Source organism: Sinocyclocheilus rhinocerous, unplaced genomic scaffold (assembly GCF_001515625.1).
Source record: "Sinocyclocheilus rhinocerous isolate Xijiao unplaced genomic scaffold, SAMN03320098_v1.1 scaffold1134, whole genome shotgun sequence".
NCBI lineage: Eukaryota > Metazoa > Chordata > Actinopteri > Cypriniformes > Cyprinidae > Sinocyclocheilus > Sinocyclocheilus rhinocerous.
Genome location: NW_015643579.1, coordinates 287926 through 307423, shown reverse-complemented (window position 1 = coordinate 307423; position 19498 = coordinate 287926). Strand labels below are relative to the sequence as shown.

General features: G+C 38.4%; 1 protein-coding gene across 1 annotated transcript in view; it reads right to left on the bottom strand.

Moving 5' to 3' along the window:
* Nucleotides 1–19498, bottom strand: part of LOC107757421 (ubiquitin carboxyl-terminal hydrolase 43-like) — a 38072-nt gene that overhangs the window by 9391 nt on the left and 9183 nt on the right. The window contains exon 2 of the mRNA XM_016574890.1: nt 16572–16721. Within this exon, the coding sequence (XP_016430376.1) occupies nt 16572–16721 (150 nt within the window). The remainder of the gene's footprint in view (nt 1–16571; nt 16722–19498) is intronic.

Genomic DNA, 19498 nt, shown 5'->3' with positions numbered 1-19498 from the left:
ATCAGCTGCTCAAAAAATGTGTCAGTGAAACGAACGGAGCGCGAGCGCAATCCTGTGACAGTCACAGGCGGTTAGTGGAGCGCGTGAAGGAGAGATGCGAGGCACGAACACTGTTCAAGGTCTCCATTAATTCCTGCTTGTAGTAATTGAATGTGTATATATTTTGAAAGCACTGAATCGCTATAGAAATCGCGATTCATTCGATTCTTAGCGTTTTAAATCGATTACTGTCCGAAATCGACGATTCACGATTCAAAAATCCATGTTCAAGATCGACAGGGTTTGTAATCGATGCATCGATAAAACGAGTGAATCGTTACACCCCTAGTCTTATCCAATCAGATATATTCATGCTACGGTCAAGCCTGTAGACATGTGATAAGATGAGATGTTGATGCTATGACTCAAGAGCATCAACTGTACATTTCCCGTCTATCACCACACTCTCCCACTTCTTACAATAAATAAGCAGGGAAAAAAGCACACTTAGAGTAACAAAATATGTTGGAGAGCACTGCTAGATGGGACCATATTGTTAATGCAACAGGCATTATTTAACTATATAACATTATCTAAAGTAATTGATAATTCTTATATTAATAGTACTACATTGAGAATTACATACTTGAAATAATTACAAATGGTGTGGTTAAAACCAGGATGCATAATGTAATTCGACCTGAGTGAAAGAGGTTTAAAGTAATGGTAAAGCTTTAGTAAAGCAACATGGAGCTTGTGGTCTGGCCTGATGGCCTAAAGTAAAGAAGAAGAGCAGGAAAAAATAATGTAGCTCCAGAAGGGCACAAGCATCAGTAACAATCCTCTTTTATCCTGTCCTTGACATCCACGACAGTGAGCAAAGGCTTGCAACTCCATTGAAACTGAAAAAAGTAACTCGCGTTACTTTTTTTAAAAAGTAACTCGAATATTCATGTGTAAATTTATAAAGTAATGCGTTACTTTACTAGTTACTTCAGAAAAGTAATATTATTACGTAACGCACGTTACTTGTAACGCGTTACCCCCAACACTGGTCATCAGTGTGGTAAGGACTACAAAATGACCCTTTTGTTAAGAAGGTTGGAACACGGAAATGTAGATAATTTTCGACCCCCAAGACATACATTCTGAGCATATACACTACAAAAGTTTGGGGTTGGTAAGACTTTTTAAAACTTCTAGAAAGAAGTCACTTATGTTTACCAAGGCTGCAATTATCTGATCAAAAATATAGTAAAAACTGCAATATTGTGAAATCTTATTACAAATAAAATAACTGTTTTCTATTTACATATATTTTAAAATGTAAATTATTCCTGAGATGGCAAAGCTGACTTTTCAGCATTATTACTCCAGTCTTCAGTGTCACATGATCCTTCAGAAAGTATTCTAATATGCTGATTTGGTGTTCAAGTAACATTTCTAATTAACATCCCAACTGAAATGAATATAAATCCCTTTGATGAACAAAGTTCAAAAGATTTGATATTTACTGTCCATTTCCTGTGTTTACTGTCACTTTTGATCAATCTAATGCATCCTTGCTGAATTAAAAAATCTTACTGGCCCTGAACTTTTCAACGGTAGTATACATGCATATATATGCACTATATATAAGTTTACCAAAACTTATTTGATTTGTTTCTTTGTCAATGTATACATATATATAAAGAGGGAGAGAGAGAGAGAGATTAACAGATAGATGGACAGATAGATAGATAGATAGATAGATAGACAGACAGACAGACATTTTTTATTTAGATAATCTGGCCATTGAAAGAAAGTAGCAGAAGGGTTCTGCTGACTATATTGTAGCAGTCAAACAGCTTTTAAAGAGCTGTGAGCCTAATCTTGTACAAGGAAAGGAACAGTGCAGACTGTTCTGTGGTAAAATAAAATGTGTGGGATCAGAGCAGATAACATTTCCCCTTTACTCCTGAAGAATAGTTTTACAGGTCTGCAGAGGTATGCATTACAAAAAGACTCTGTAGCAGAAATATTGTCATGCACCACAATATTTTTTTTATGCTTGGGTGTTTATAGATTGCCACGGATACCATACAATATATAGATGATACTCCCAAACCCATGTTTGATAATGGAAGAAGAGCAGCTGGGTGCTGATCAGTCAGTCATTCAGATGATAAATAGAGCATACAGCTGAGATGACTGGAAAAATGCACCAAAATCCCAAAAAGCACCTGGGTGTGAACACAGTGCACACACAGTGAGGATTCCAACCCCTGCTAGGCGAGTAATCTCTAGACCTCTCCATGATACAGCATGCCAGCCCACCATCCTATACACCCCCACAGCGAATGTAATCCAGCTGAGATTAGATGCGATTCACAACACACACAAACACGCACACACACATACATCCAAAATACACACCCACTCACAGCATGAGCTATACTGTGCTTTAAAGAGACAATCTTTAGCTTTAGGAAGAGATAACTGAGGTTTCATCTCCTCTCACAGGGGCCTCGCTCTCACCTGAAACAAGGACTCACTGGCTCACCTTAAAGGCATAGTTCAAAAATTTAAATTCTGACATTGATTTTTCACCCTTATGTTAATCACGAAAACTTCTGCCAAAAATGAAAGGGTTTTTTGATTCAGTCAATCCAACCTTTTCAGCAATTGTGCGCTTAAGATACTGTACCTGATGTGATTGCTGAATTTGACAAAATATTTTACCCGAAAGACAAAAACTATTACAAAAGCAACCATGTAAAAATTCACATTACTTCTAACATGTAGGACTTTCTTCCATGACACAAAAGAAGAAATTAAATCAAATGTCCAAGCTGCTCTTTTTAATATATTATATATTTATACAGTATATTATAAATTTGGTGTCAGTAAAATTTTTTATTACAATTTTCAGCAAGGATGCATTACAAGTTACGTGACAGTAAAGACTTTAACATTATTAGAAAAATTATTTTTAAATAAATGCTTTTTTTATGAATGTTGAACATTCTATTCATCAAAGAATCGGCAGCAAAACTTCTTTCAACATTCATGATAATATGAAATGTTTCTTGAGCACCAAATCAGCATAACAGAATGATTTTTGAAGGATCATGTGACACTTAAAACTGGAGTAATGGCTACCCTGAAAAAAGTTATTTTAAATTGTAACAATATTTCAAAATGTTACTGTTCTTACTATATTTTTATTAAATTAATGCAGCCTTGGTGAGCGTAAGAGACTTAATGAACCTAAACATTTGAGCAGTTCTTAACATTTAAAGGGTTCTTAAACAGAATTAGTTTGAGCCCAAAGAAAACTTCTGATTATTTGACACTGATTTGAAAATCTTTACTTGAGAACTGATTCAAAAACAGCAATAGGATACCGATGCATGCCAGAAGAGCCTTGAACATGTGCGCACACACACACACACACACACACACACACATAAAATCAGCCCACACCTCCATCAGCAACACATACTCTACTGCTCACACCTTACGTCAAAGAATAGACAAAAGTTTAGATGCCTTTGAATATTTTAGTTGTTCTCTGCACTATTTAGGGAGTTTATCTGAAATATTCATAGGTTTAATCAAATTTTCCTAAAAAAAAAGTGTTAAATATTTCAAGCAGCAGTGAAATCCATTACAGTCCCTTTAATAGTATCTAGCGAGCATGTATGTGTGTCAGGTGGGGGTACCTGCTAGCTGAGGGTTTAAATGGACACCAATGGCACATAACCACAGGAGAGAGACATTATTATGAACAGTTCAGATCACAGACATAAACTTTATTACAAATTTATATAGTTTTATTCACTATGCATTTTCACAGTATAAATATATTAGGGATTTTTTTTCCATGGTTTTTGGACTATGCAGAAAGTATAAAACACAAAAATTAAATTTTATCTCTATTTTAATCTGCAATTTAGATAAATGCACTTAAAAAAAAAAAAGTCTGTCACAAAGAATGTATCTAGTACCTAGTGAAAGCAACATAATATGATGGAAAAACCAAAGGAAAAAAAGCAAAACATCTCACAAGGGGGTCATTAAAAGTCTATTATGTTTAAAAGTGCTTAAAATACACCTGTTCAGCTCTGACGGGTTCATAAAGAGGGTAGGATGCCATTACGCAGTGTATGGTGCAGTTTTAAAGCACCCCTGAGGTTTCAGGAGCGGGTGATGGTGAGCCGGATGTGCATTCTGCCCTCTCAGCCGATCAATTCCCAGGCTAATGTTCCCCTCTTTTGTGGCATATGCCTCCCCCTCTCTCTGCCTTCTAACTCTCGCTCTCTCACTCACTCACTCTCTCTGTCTCTCTAAGGTTGAACTTGTTAAATATTCATAATGCCTCAATCTCAGAGCTGTGTTTATAGAGGCTTGTCCAAAAGTGATCTAGTGTGACAGAGTTCACTGCTTCTAAAGAGCTCTCTTCATTGTGTGTTTGACCTAGAGGGCCCCCGTTGAAATACCTAGGTAGCCATCACTCTACTATTGTATTACAACAGACGTTCTTGGGACAATGTCTGAATTCACAGCAGAACAGAAATAGTTGACAACTCTTTGGGGACAAGACCAACATACACACTAAAGCCCCACTGCCAGTGATTTTATCAATCAAGTTCACCTGGTTGTTGCATTGTTGATAGCTATGCAAGTAGGCATTTAAGTCGCTGAATGCGCTAACTAGGGATTTGCTAAACTATACTGACTAGTCACTAGGTGACTAGTGAATGACTGGTCGACTATTCAGTATCAAGGAAGCCTGAAAAATAAGGTCCCACTAGACTTTGATCAAAACAAGCTGGCACATGACCAACCTTCAATGTTGAAAAACCTTCAAATGATCTACAATTTTAATGCTAAATGTTGTAAAATGTTAACAAAATACTTATTAATCAACACTGAAATTTTACCAAGATCTGTATGAAAGATGTTGAAAAAATGTTGTGATATCAATGTTGATTCCATTTGCGAAATAGAAACAAAATTCAGCAGTGATTCAACGTTAACGCTGCATTATGTTGATTCATCCACAAAACTGCTGAAATGTCAGCTGGGAAGTTTCTTACAGGGTGTTCACACAGAACACATTCTTGCATTCCACAACTGCAAAACGAAGCCCCAAGACACGTTTTTAAAATGTTCAATCATTCATGTTTTCAAAACTCTCTTTAAAGCTGAATGATTTCCAGTTATTATGTAACAGCATGAAAGAGATTTAGCACAACAGAATCACAGAGATGACACATGTGAGGCCACTCCATCTTCAAAAAAAATGTATAAACATAAAGCTCATCCAAAGGGTGGGTCTCTAGCTTTCCTGTTTTTAACTCAGAATCTTATTATTTGTTTATTCTTTACTCTAAGTCTTCACAGCCACTACCAATCTGAAGGAAAGTCCAGACAGCTGGGATCAGATTAGGACAGAAGTCTCGCCAGAGTCTATTCACTTCAAGCAAACAGCCTTGGCTTTACATTCAGTCTTGCAGATTAGACATGCCACCAATGGGATAAGCCATCTGATCAACATAGAAGGTGACCAACCATTATGAGGCACTTGGGGACAGCCTAATCTGAAACCAATGACACCATAATATAATATAATAGCCTGGCACACTGTGTGGCAAAAGTGGCAGATCCTTCAAAAAAATGCTGAATCATATAGTGATGTGCCTTATCTGGAAACACACCAATAATAACAAAACTAATGAACGAAATCAAATTCAAAATAAACTTAAAAATGAAATTTTTAATGAACATTTACATTAAAATTACAATGCATGGGTGTCTATAGGCCCTTTCACACATACAGTCTTTACTGGTAAATTACCAGTAAATTACAGTTAACAGATCATGTGTGAATAGGATATTTTAAAAAATTCTGGTAAATTCGTCTGGGAATTTATGGTATGAGAAGTTGTAACATTACCGTTAAGGTGCTCTGTGTGAACGCAACACAAGACTACCAGTATGAGAATGTACAAGTTCAGAATGTGTTGCTGATGTAAGACAGTGGTTCCCAACCCTGGTCCTGGAGGCACCCCAACACTGCACATTTTGCATGTCTCCTTTCTCTGACACACCAATTTTAGGTCTTGAATTCTCTACTAATGAGCTGATGACCTGAATCAGGTGTGTTTGATTAAGGAGATATGCAAAACGTGCAGTGTTGGGGTGCCTCCAGGACCAGGGTTGGGAACCACTGATGTAAGATGTCTACTCTGGGCCAATCATATAATGCATTTGATGCATTTACTCCGCGCTCCGCGGAAGTCAAAGAAATGTCTAAAATCATCTAATATGATGTCTCTGGGCCAAAAGCAGCTGCATGAATGTGAACATTTGACACAAAAATGAAAACATCAACAAAAACACTGACCACATATACCCTCCATGTTTACAAACACAACACTGGGAGGTGCAGCCATTTAGAGGTTATTTCCAGTCAGTGATATCACAAAATTTACCGGTATTTTGAAATTGATGTGTGAATGGTGCTTTACCAGAAAAAAGACAGAACTTCCTTGCCTGTGTGAACAGCACATTTTTGTATTTACTGGTAAATAAGTCATTCCGATTATTTTATGGCAATTTACTTGTATTACTTATGAAATGGGCTGATGTTTAGACCTTCCACACAAGAAAACATGCTTTTGTGTATCACCCGCTCCTCAAGCAGGATGCACTTCACATACAGTATATGATGAGGGAGGGTTGAACTTTCTGACTAAGTGGTAGATACTCTTTATGCACTAAGTATAAATAGACACTGTCAAAATATAGTTATATAAGAAATAGGCCTATTATATAAGACATATTCTTGTATAGACACATACAATACATATCATACATATCTGCAATATAGAAACAAAATAGAATGTGTTAGATAAACTGGATTAAATATTAAACCATAATAAATCTAAACATGGGTGTGACGAGTGGGGGCGGGGCCGAGAGCCGTGGGAACGGAGCGAGGCCGGTGGAGTAATTGATAATGAGCGACACCTGCACCACTCACCGGTCTCGAGTCCCACGGAGGAGCTCCGGAAGGATAAAAGGAGGAGTTACGATAGTGAAAGACGAGAGAGGACCAGGCCTGGACTTTACTTTGTGTTTTGGTTCTGTTTGTGCGTGACAGTCGTCCGCGAGGGGCTGTCGCGCTATTTTGTGTTTGTTTATTTTATTATTAAAGTTTTCTTTAAATGTTCGCCGGTTCCCGCCTCCTTCTTCCCGACCTACAAACGTTGTTACAATGGGCATTTACAGTTGATGCACTACTATGTAAGACCTACCCAAATACAATTCTGCTCAAATACAATATAAAAACAGTTAATTTTGTTTAATAAGTTAACCATTGCTACTTACACATACACATAATGACCATGTTTCCACCTGATGCTATTAAGATGCGTTTTCAGTGATCTGATTTAAAGTAGTGCATTCCTTTTTCTTCTTGGTATTAACATGCATCGCAAATGCACGTCATGTGACCATTTGTGATCAGAATTTGCTGAGTGGGCAGGGCCGAGAGCCGTGGGAACGGAGCGAGGCCGGTGGAGTAAGTGATAATGAGCGCCACCTGCGCCACTCACCGGTCTCGAGTCCCACGGAGGAGCTCCAGAAGGATAAAAGGAGGAGTAATGACAGTGAAGGACGAGAGAGGACCAGGCCTGGACTTTATGTTGTTATGTTTTATGCGGCAGTCGTCCGTGAGGGAATGCCGCTTTTACTTTTGTTTTGTGTTTATTGATTAAAGTTTTATGTTTAAATGTTCGCCGGTTCCCGCCTCCTCCTTCCCGATCTACGAAACGTTGTTACAGTCCTTGAGAGTGATTTTGTGCCTCTCTGCAATGGGACCACGAGCTGCCGCTCATTTACCGACCACAGGTTTCTGGAGGGGATGAAAAAGCATAGGAGAGTGTGAAGGTAGGAGGGTGCGGAGCCTGTGGTAGTTCTGTAGGCAAGCACCAATTTCTTGAACTTGATGCGAGCTACGACTGGAAGCCAGTGCAGAGAGATGAGAAGTGGAGTGGCATGGGCTCTCTTGGACCCATTGAAAACAAGACGTGCTGCTGCATTCTGAATTATTTGCAGAGGTCTGATTGCACATGTTGGAAGTCCAGCCAGAAGAGCATTGCAATAGTCCAACCTAGAAATGACAAGGGCCTGGACGAGAAACAGTGTTGCATTCTCTGTTAAGAAGGGTCTGATTTTCCTGATGTTGTGTAGTGTGAACCTGCATGATCGTGCTGTTTTTGCAATGTGATCTTTAAAGGTCAGCTGATCATCAAGGATCACCCCAAGATTCCTGGCCGAATTCAATGGGATTATCGTTGATTATCCCAGTTGGATGGCAAACTGGTGCTGTACTGATGGGGTGGCTGGGAAGATGAGAAGTTCTGTCTTTGCCAGGTTGAGCTGCAGGTGATGCTCTTTCATCCACGCCGAGATGTCCGTCAGGCAGTATGAAATCTAAGCAGGTACCGTTGAATCTTCTGGTTGAAATGAGAGGTAGAGCTGCGTGTCATCAGCATATCAATGATAGGAAAAACTATGCGCCTGAATGATGGGTCCCAGTGATGTAGTGTATATAGAGAAGAGGAGGGGCCCAATAACTGATCCCTGAGGAACCCCAGTGACCAGTTGATGTGATCTGGATTCCTCTCCTCCCCAAGCCACCCTGAAGGACCTACCTGTGAGGTAAGACTCAAACACGTGGAGTGCAATTCCAGTGATGCCCAGAGGGTGGACAGAAGGATTTGAAGATTAACAGCGTCAAATGCAGAAGATAGATCTATGAGAATGAGAACTGAATTGCCGATTTTAGACAACAATATGCATAAAACAATCTGTGAATAACCCCTCTAAGTTCGAAACTACAGTACAGTCACACCCAGCATTTGTGTGTAAAGACAACTGGTCTCTTTCATTAAGCCTGCGTACACACTTTGTGCTTTAAATATGCACAAAGATTTTCACAAGCAAATTGTGATTCACCAGTAACTTACAGTAGCACTGCATACACTGGGTGGCCTTATAACCTTGTTAAGATTGAATTTTATAGATAGATAATTCATGTTTAATATATTTCATCATATTCAGTCCTTGGATCCATATAAGCACCACTTCTATCAAGGCAAAGAGATCTCACAGTGACTAATAAACGCATCTGGATTCAGTGTATAAATGTACCTGTGGGATATTTGTGACAACAGCCAAAGAAACTGAAGTGCAGCTTTGTTCGTCAAGTGCGAAACTCACCATTTTCAAAAAATCTATAAGAGCTCAGTGGATAAGAGTGCCAATTTGACCCCTCTTATTTTTTGATACTTTGAAGGTAATTTACAGATGGACTTTAATTTACAGATGGGCTTTGAGGCAGTGGAGTCATATATACGAGAAATATTTCCTTCAGAGAAGGTTCCATTTTGTTGGTTAAATATTAAAGTGGGAAAACTAACATGATTCTGATTGGTACAGTGAATACGTCTATATACATTTATCATGCAAAAAGAAATACATTCATGTAGGCCCAGTATAGCAGGCTATAGCCAAGACAGACTGAGCGAGTTGTAATCTCCGAAACTCTCAATCCTTTAAAGTTAACCACTGAAGTGAACACTTTCATGGCAAATCATTCTGACATTCTTAGACAAACAGCCCAGAAAAAGAAAAAAAACCCTGACCTGCCCCCCCTCTCTTTACTCTCTTTCTCTTGCTCTCTCTCTCTAAAAACATTTTAACTATGTTTAAAATATTTGACACATTTATATTGTAAATATCAGTGTTGTAGTGCTCCAGACTGGACTCTGTCTCACGTATGAGTACAAGACCATATTTTCATTGTCTTGGCCTCGTCTTGGATTCGAGCATTTGAACTTGGTCTTGACTTGGATTCGACCCTACCCTTGTGGAAAAAGAAGTGTGTTTAATTGTATTGAATGTACACTCGTAGTGTACTTCAAATCTTAAAAGTATATTTTAAAAAACTGTAGCTCTAGATAGTGTAATATTAATTAAAATAAAGGCCAAGTGTAGTTAGAGAGAGTATACTTTCATGACTATGTTTCTTAGCACACTTAAATACACTTTTAAAAATTGTAATTTGTAATAATATTAAATTTGGTTAAAGTTTGAATGTACATACTAATGCACAAGTACTTGATTATAATTTTAACTGTAATTTGTTATTTAATATACATTTGAAGTGAATATATTTTAAATGTACTAAATTGCAACTTCAACAATACAAATGTGCAATTAAAAATACATTTAATAAATACATGACATACAGGTTTCAATAGCAATGACATTAAAGTATATTTTAGTGTACCATAAATGCTAGTCATTACAATTGAGAGTATAAATAACATGCATTTAAGTGCCAGAAAACTTTTAGTATTCAATATTCTTTTGAAGTATAATATTTCCGTAATAAGTACACTCTTTAAAAGTATGCTAAATTGTACTTTTTTTTGACAAGGGTCTTCTGGTCTCAGTCTTGACTCAGACCTAACCTACTTTGACTCCAATGAGCTTGTCTTGACTACAACATTGGTAAATATGTCATTGGCCTACTGGGTCAACTGATTGAACTGTTCTTACAGTAGCAGCCACGGATCTATGGAAAGTAACTTGTGGACAGAGACATGGTTTTTTAAAAGGGTCTAAGATCATCATGGCCTTCCCACAATCTCTCGCCCCTTTGACGGTTATTTGGCTTATTAGACACCAAGGTGAATAATTAGGCAGTGTTGTGAAACACTGGACATATTTTTTACCTTGTTGAATAAATTTGTGCCCACTGAGAGTGTCTCCTGATTCACGCTAATACAACAACAATAGAGAGCTTGATCTTGAAATACTCAATGGGCTTACCCTTTAGATTACTGTGATTAGTCTACATTTTTCAAAGGCATCATATAACATACAGATGTACTTCATTACCCTCTTCTATTTAAAATAAACTTGTTTTTCCCCTGTTACATTTCTACCTTGAGGATTCAGCAGCCTCAGTTTTTTGCTTTGGTTATGGCCCATTGCAATATTGCAAGCTTTAGAAAAGCAACTATATAGGAAATTATAACAAATTGATATAAAAAAAATAAAATAAAAAAAAATGCAATCTATAATATATATAATATAATTTTGTTTTATATTTTGAAGGACAATTCCAATTCCAAATTCCAACAAGTGTTCTAAACCAAAATATTTAATATTTATATTATACATGGTATATACAGGAATCATGGAGTTAAATTTAATACCTTTTAAGACCTTTTTAAAGACTCTTTCCATACATTTTAAGACCTCATCACCAGTCCAAGTTTTAACCAGTTACATCGGAAACACTTTAACCTACATTTACTATATATTGATTGTAAGATAGCACAACTAAACAGACTTACTTTGTGATAACTCCTTATCAATACAACATAATTCAGAAGGTGGGGAACGAACGAAGCGCAGGATAATTAATTGAGTGACTAACCAATGCAACCCAACTATCACGCAGCGGCGCAGTCAGTCAGTGAGCGCCGTAACAGATGACGTCAAATGAAAAGATGATACAAAATTTAATACCTTGGAAAATGCCATTTAAGACTTTTTAATACTTATTAAGGGCCTTAATTTTCTCTAAATTGATTTATCAACTTTTAATACTTTTTAAGACCCCGCGGACACCCTGTTATAGATTTATGTAATATTCAGATTTAGTTTTATTTCACCTTTTTTAAGGAAACTGATTATAACAGCTTTAGTTTTAGTTTAAAAAACAACAACACTGAATGGTATTAGTCACATAATTTAACTGTTATGATGCATTACAATCAATTAAAACAAACAATTAAATTGTGAGTCTATTGTTGGTTAAGTACCGGTTTAACACAGACCGGAACTAATTGGAATTGACTGATGCACAATAAAGCATGAAATATGTAAAAAATAATCAAGATTGCAGATGCCATGATTAACAACCCATGAAAGATGTTACTTACAGTATTTTTTAAATATCTGCTTCTGCTCAGATGAAACGTTTGCACTAGTTTAACATTTTTGCACCAATGTAACCAACCATAGGCATGTTCATTGTGTGTATAAACAATCATTAATCAGAGGCATGTAAATTAGGTCTATCAGTAATAAAAAACTGGTGCTAAATTCACTTCATGTTGCACCGCTCACTTGCAATACAGCCATGAGCAAAAATTATAAATTAATAAAAAATTATAACAAGGCATAACAATTAACATTATATTCAACAATCACAGACATGGTTAAAAGCTTCTCTTTTTTTTTTTTTGCTTTAAATGAGAGTCTAGAACTCAAATGTCAAATTATAAGCAGTAACAGTGTTAGAAAGTGTCTAGCTGTCATTTATCTGTTAATAACCATGTCTGTTTGGATGAGATCAGAGTGTGATGTGAGGGGCCAGAGATACGGACCCAGTCTGTGATAAGTCTAAAAATGTCTCTTGATGGAGCTGCCACATTACCATGCAGGCTTGGCGTCTTCATTTGCTGCCACTACAGCAGACAAAGGCTGAAGTGTGTTCACTGCCAAAACACAGACTTCAGCTGACCTGCTGCTGTCTGACACCCTGTACAATCTACTGCGTTCTAACAGCCTCCAAACTCTGAGAAGGTGAATATGCGATTATCAAACCTGCACCTTCTTTTAAACACCCCAGTGAATTTTTAAAGAGCACATTCCACGCTCTCCAATTCCTCATTGATTTCTAAAGAGAATAAACACTTACAATAAGGTCTCAGTGAAATATACAGAACATTACAACACTTTCACAACACCCCCACACCAATCCACCCACTCATTTTCCACTCCTACGCCCTCTCTCTAGTACAAAAGTTATCAAATGAAACGGGAAAACCAGTCAGCCAATGTATCATACACAGGGGGGAGTCGCATCTTAGGCTGAAACTTCCTAGCTTAATGGAGTTTGAGGTCTCAGACTCAGTAGAAACAGCATGTAAAGAGACACACAAGAGAAGACTGGTAGTTTGAATGTAACTGCATGTCTAGTTATTCTTCTTCCGTTGATAAGACACTACATGTATGTGGGGAGCATCATATGCAACACACTGTGTGCAGTAACATGAAGTGGAAACTAAATCGGTTTTAAAATGCCTGTAAATCCATCCTATAAATTCACAAATCAGTGCACGAATAAGCATTTTAGGTTAACAAAATTCTAACCAAAAAAACATTTTTTTTGAACTGAGGAAGCTCTTATGACACCACGTCTGTCTCTGACAGACAAATCGAATTGTGACCAGGCTCTGCCCCACCTATATCAGCCAGGTCGACCCCTGCCAAAGTCATTCGCACTTTCTTCCTATGGGAGACTGGAGCAAGCTCTCTCAGCACATTCTGACTTTGGTGATTTCGCTAAACTGTTCAACCGGCGGGCCGTCATTGGAATCCGTCACCGAACGCGAGGGCAGTTGGAATGGATATTGTTGAGTGACATCCTTAAAAATTCCAATAGTGTCCGTGTCAAGGTGAGCTATTCTAAAGGTTTAATTACCTTAGACCAGGTTTGCATCACTTCTCAGCCATTATGTCGATGGTCATCACCACCATCAAAGGGAATGAAACCCATGTCCATCCTCGTGTGGAGCTACAATCTCGGGCAGGGACCCTCACCCCATGTGCATCGTGTGTATGGGCTTGAAGCACGCTCAAACGTTTCTTGCGGACCCACAAACGTGCGCTCACTGTGCGTCATTGTCCGTGAAAATCTTGGAAAGGAGGCTGAGACTGGCGGTGGCTAACAAGCAGGATCCATGCCTGCTCCAAATCTGCCACACAATCTGCGGCACCTGACCATCTCACGTGAGCTAGTACGAGCTGGGCGGACATGATGGAAGCCGAATCCCCGGATATGCCGCCACTGTTTGAGGGCCTACTCATGCACGAGGAGGGTGAACTGGGGGATGAGGACACAAAGGGCGAAGCTAACTCTGATCTCCTCGATTTAGACATGGATCTTCAATGGCCTATCACCTCCATCCCAAATCGGCACTCTATTTCTGCCTCCTTTCAGATTTCACTGCCGAGTAAGATGGAATGGCTGACTGCGTCAATGTATCAGAGCATGTATAAATACACAGGGCAGTCCATGTGCTCACTGAATGCAGTGACTTTGCTGTCAGCGTACCAAATGGAGATTTTGTAGAGACGGGGTGACAGCTTGAGGAGTGCCGAACCTGACACTCTGGGATGAAATTTGTGTGGTGAATGATTTAGGGCTGTGGCCGTGTGATGGGCTTGGCTGTATCAGGTAAGAGAGCGTTATGGCTAAACCTGTCAGACTTGAGCGACGCGCAGAAGTCGGAAATAATGGATGTTGCCTATGACCCTACTATGGCCCAGCCCTTGGGGAAAATTAGGAAAACCAGCACCCTCAGGAAACAGGAGGATGTTTGCCACGTAAGCAAGTGCCACTCAACCGGCACGACAGGGCTTTACAGCAGCCACGACAGCAAGAGGGAGTCCAGTGGGCGCTAGGGCTCTAAGACCTGCTCACAGTGGGCAGCAAGCTGGCCAGCGACCCCAACTGGATGGCTCTGGACCTTGGGCTCCCTCCACAAAGGGTATGGCTACATAGTGGGCCTTACTCAGGGGAGTTTCTGTTCAAGATATTTGTTCAGCAGCAAGTTGGGCTACACCACATACCTTTGTGTGATTCTATAGACTGGACGTGTCTGTGCCAGCCTTAGCACATGCAGTGCTGGGAGCCGGTAGGTCTATGTCCATTTAATTGTTATGGGTGATAGCAGCGATATGTGTGAAATCCGGGAGTGGTCTACATCTCCCATAGTGAAACACCGAGCGGAGTTAGAAGATGAACGATGGGTTACTTAACGTAAACCTGGGTTCTTTGATAACAGAGTGAGCTGTTTTACCAGCACTTCCCTCCTTGCACAGTATGGGAGGAAATAATAGGTGGGGCGGAGCATGGTCACAGGTCGACTTGTCTGTCAGAGACAGACGTAGTGTCATAAGAGCTTCTGCAGTTGGTCACGCCCAAAGTCATTCCCCATAGTGAAACAAGTCACTCTGTTTTCAAAGCACCTGGGTTTACGTTAAGTAACCCATCGGTTTCAATTGATACAACGAATTTGCAGAATTTATTCTTGACAGGTAAGCTAAACTTAAAAAAAAAAGATGTTTGAATTAGGCGAAGCGTGATGCGCATTCTTTATTTTTGTTGTTCCGTCACGCTAGTAGCGCAGAAACGGAATACTCCAGCTTTAACAAAAAAGTATTTTAATACATTTAATATTGTGTGCTGAGAAAAACACTCATCTCCTAACTAAGGATGGGTCATGACAACAGGTAATCATGTAATGCATTTGACTAGCTTATGTAGATATGTTCTTATTGCTGTGTCAAATTTCTAATTGCATACTGTGAAGTAGGCACTTACATTTGGTTTGATACTTACTCTGTGACCAATGTTCCCTCTAATTTTTTTCTTGCTGAGCAAAAAATGTCCCTATTGGGCGGACATTTCAGCCACCTGAGCAAAAATATTATTTATACCAGACCTGTGCAGCACACACAAAAAAGTGTTAAACTTTTAACTGTAATGTGCTATTTATATTTGATTTGACCCTTGATGTAACTAAATGAGGCACATTGTAGGTTACCTGAGAACATGTGAATTCTTTTACAGTTATCTAAAACATCCCCATGTAGTAGAGTTTGCACACTACTAAACCTGTGTGTGACTGTAAATGTCTCAAGAGTTTTGTTATCTTTCTGTGCCCATCATCCACTTTTTCCACAACTTAATCAAGCCACTCTTCTTTAAAACAAGATGACGTTTTATTTCACGTCATTACATTTGCGTTGACTCTCGAGTTGAGCTTTTTGTACACAACCATTAAAGTATTCAATTTCTACAGTGACTGATTTGGCACACATCATTCTTTCTATGTAACCTGTAAACCACATTCACTGGTTCTAACTCTATAGCGACACCAAGTCTATAGTGATTTGCCTGAGCATTGCAATTATTTCGCACTTAACTAGAATTTAATCAAATGACTTTCCCAACTTATTTTTGTGTCTGTCCTGTGCGTGGCATATTATTTCTTCTGTGTGGTCACGACGAATGAAGTGCGCGGCTGCGCACGTGCGCAGCTTACAGGCAACATTGTATGTGACTGTTAAAAAGTATGTTCTATATCTTGTCTTGTGATCTACCAGTGACAGTTGCATTGCTTCACTGCCATTCACAACTCCTCTCCAGTGGCAACATGAAATAATAAATTGTCGATTGAGTGTGCACTCTAGAATCTCAGGGGATGTAGTAGGTCATCCGGGTACTTTTTGCCTACTGTTTCTAATTACTGGGAATTTAGACATTTAGACACTCTTTTGCCTTACTGTTTTCCCGCATACTATATTGCATTGCTGTTAGACAGTTTGAACAGTAAAGCTTACTGTGTATGGCTGTAGGCCTAGGTGTTTTTGGTCACTGCATTGTCCCAACAATTAGTTGACTTTGAAAATATTTTGAAGAGCGTTTAGAAGGACTGAATATGTGTTACCTTGCTGGATGATTTGGTTTTGCTGCTGTAGTTGTTGTTGGTGGAGAGGCTGGCATCCTCATGCACACAGTCCAGGAGCCACAGAAGGAACTCCAAAGCGTCGTGTTGAGCATTCCCCTTGAACTGAGAGCCATACTTGGACACAACACTCTAGGGAAGGAGTGGGACATTGTGTCAGATAGATGTTGATCTGCATATATTTTTAAAACAACTCGCATGAAACTTCAATCATACAAATATTGTTTTTCTCCTCACATCACCAGATATTGCGGCCGAATCACAGCTGTTCTGACATACTGCCATAACTCACTCTTGGAACACTACTCAACCAATAAGATTCAAGCAGTGGCGGACAAGCCATCTGGAGCACCGGGAGTTTTCCCGGTCTGCCACTGTACATTGCGTAAATATATAAAGAATGAATGATAGTAAATGTACATAGCCTATATCCTTCCATCGGCCCAGACGAATGACCCGCGTGGCCCTCTTGAGTCAAACATTCAAATTAATTTAGCGTGCTCTGGCTCAGTGCAGAAGTTCAAAAGCGCTCGTCAGTGTCAAAATGTTTGAAATAAATCAATCAAATCAAAGTCTAGAATGCGAGCTGATTTTAATGCCATTTACGTTATTTGCCACAATGTAGCCTACATAGAAACATTGACGTAGCAGTTTTCAGCAGACATAAGATAAGAGCGAATGCTTGTATATCTCTATACAGGCTTTCTTCCATAATTTCACAAGAAAATGTTTCATAACTCTAAAATACTATTCTCAAAATTACATTTCATTTTGTTTTCAATTGCTGTGATTAGGATATATTATAATAAAAATATAATGCTAAATAGTTCACATGCATTATTTTATATACACACTGGTGATACAAAGTTTGAAATAATTAAGGCTTGTATTTATTTATTTTTTTAAATAAGGCTGAATTTATTTGATCAAAAATACAGTAAAAACACTAATATTATGAAATATTACATTTAAAATAGTGCTTTTATTTAAGATATTTTAAAATGTAATTTATTTCTGTGATCAAAGCTGAATTTTCAGTATACTCCAGTCTTCAGTGTCACATCATCCTTCAGAAATCATTCTAATATGCTGATTTGCTGCTTAATTATTATCAGTTATTATTTGTGCTCAATTTATTTATTTATTTATTTTTTGGGGGAAACTGAGATACTTTAACTTTTTCAGGATTATTTGATGAATACAAAGAATATAAATAATTTGTAAGTATAAATCTCTTTACTGTCACTTAAATCAATTTAATGCAACCTTGTTGAATAAAAGTTAATTAATTTTTTTTATCTTACCCCAGACTGAATGGTAATGTATCACCTTTTCTACAAAGAAATATGAAGCAGCACTGTTTTCAACATAGGACAATAATCAGAAATGTTTCTTGAGCAGCAAATCAGCATATTAGAATGATTTCTGAAGGATCATGTGATACTGAAGACTGAAGTAATAACTGCTGAAAAATCAGCTTTGCCACCACAGGAATAAATTACATTTCAACATATTCACATAGCAAACAGCTATTTTAAATTGTAACATTATATATTCAGCCCTCTACTGACACCTTGGCAATTGAATCGCCTTCTTAAAAGCTGAAAAAATCCAAAGGAACTCCGTTATTTTGACAACATTACAACAAAAAATACAACAAAGAATATCGTTTACATGTAGCGCATCAATTCTGCATGACAATGGGAATTGTCATGACGTATGTAAGTGTCAGACATGACGTATGTAAGTGTCACGAATCCGTCTGATTGCCACCAGCGGTCACCCTTTCCAATTACATTGACTCTCACACTACACAAACTGTTACATGTCACCCTGGACTACATTTCCCATGCTCCATTGCACTAATCACAAGCTCACCTGAAGCCAATCACACACACTACATAAGCCACACTCAAACCATTGCAGACGGCGAGTATTGTTCAGCGTTTATCACTGTTTTAGCTGATAGCTACTTTACGGAGCCTGCCCTAGTTTACATAGTCTAGTCATAGTCTTGCCTTGCCTGTTTTCCCGTGTTCAGATTCTTGCCTGTGTATTTCGGATTACCCTCTCGTCTCGCCCAGTTCGGACTCTGTTTACCCCTGCCTGGACTATTGCTGTGTACCTGGATTATCTCTCTTTGCCTTGCCCTGTTGGATATTGTTCGCCGGAGATTGATCACGTCTGTCCTTGGATTACTCTTTGTCTACGCTATACCTGTTGTTGTTGTCGACCCATGCCTGTTTTTGACCACGTCTTTAATAAATAAGCTTTGCATATGGATCCACACGTCTCTCATCTCGTTCGCCCCGTAACAGTAAACACTATCTCATACGGTGGCCGAGAGAGCTCAACAATTTCTAAGCAAATAGAAAAAACACCTGCAAATGAAGAAAACATCTAGGCCTACATCAATTTGACAACACACGCGCTGCAAATGCACAACCAAATAAAGAAACGTGCTGCAAAAACAGAAACGCACTGCAAATGCTCACAACACAACCAAATAAAGAAAACACGCTGCAAATACGCACAACACAAACAAATAAAGAAATGCGCTGCAAAAACAGAAACGTGCTGCAAATGCTCACAACACAACCAAATAAAGAAACGCTCTGCAAATAGGCACAGACCACATCGGAAATGTTTAAGGGAACCGCAAAGTGACGAACATGGCTGGAACATATTTGTCAATGTTTGCTCTGAAAGGTGATATTTTTGTTTATATTAACATCCTGATCATACGATTCCTTTGATTCTTTTTTTTTTTTATTATTAGCCTAAATATTAATGAATAAATAAAAAATAATTAATAAAAATTTCCTACTACTTGTTTCACTTCTGTTTCAGTTTTTTATAACCATTTCTTACTATGTGTCAGTAAGTTGTTGTTATTTTAGCATGTGTGT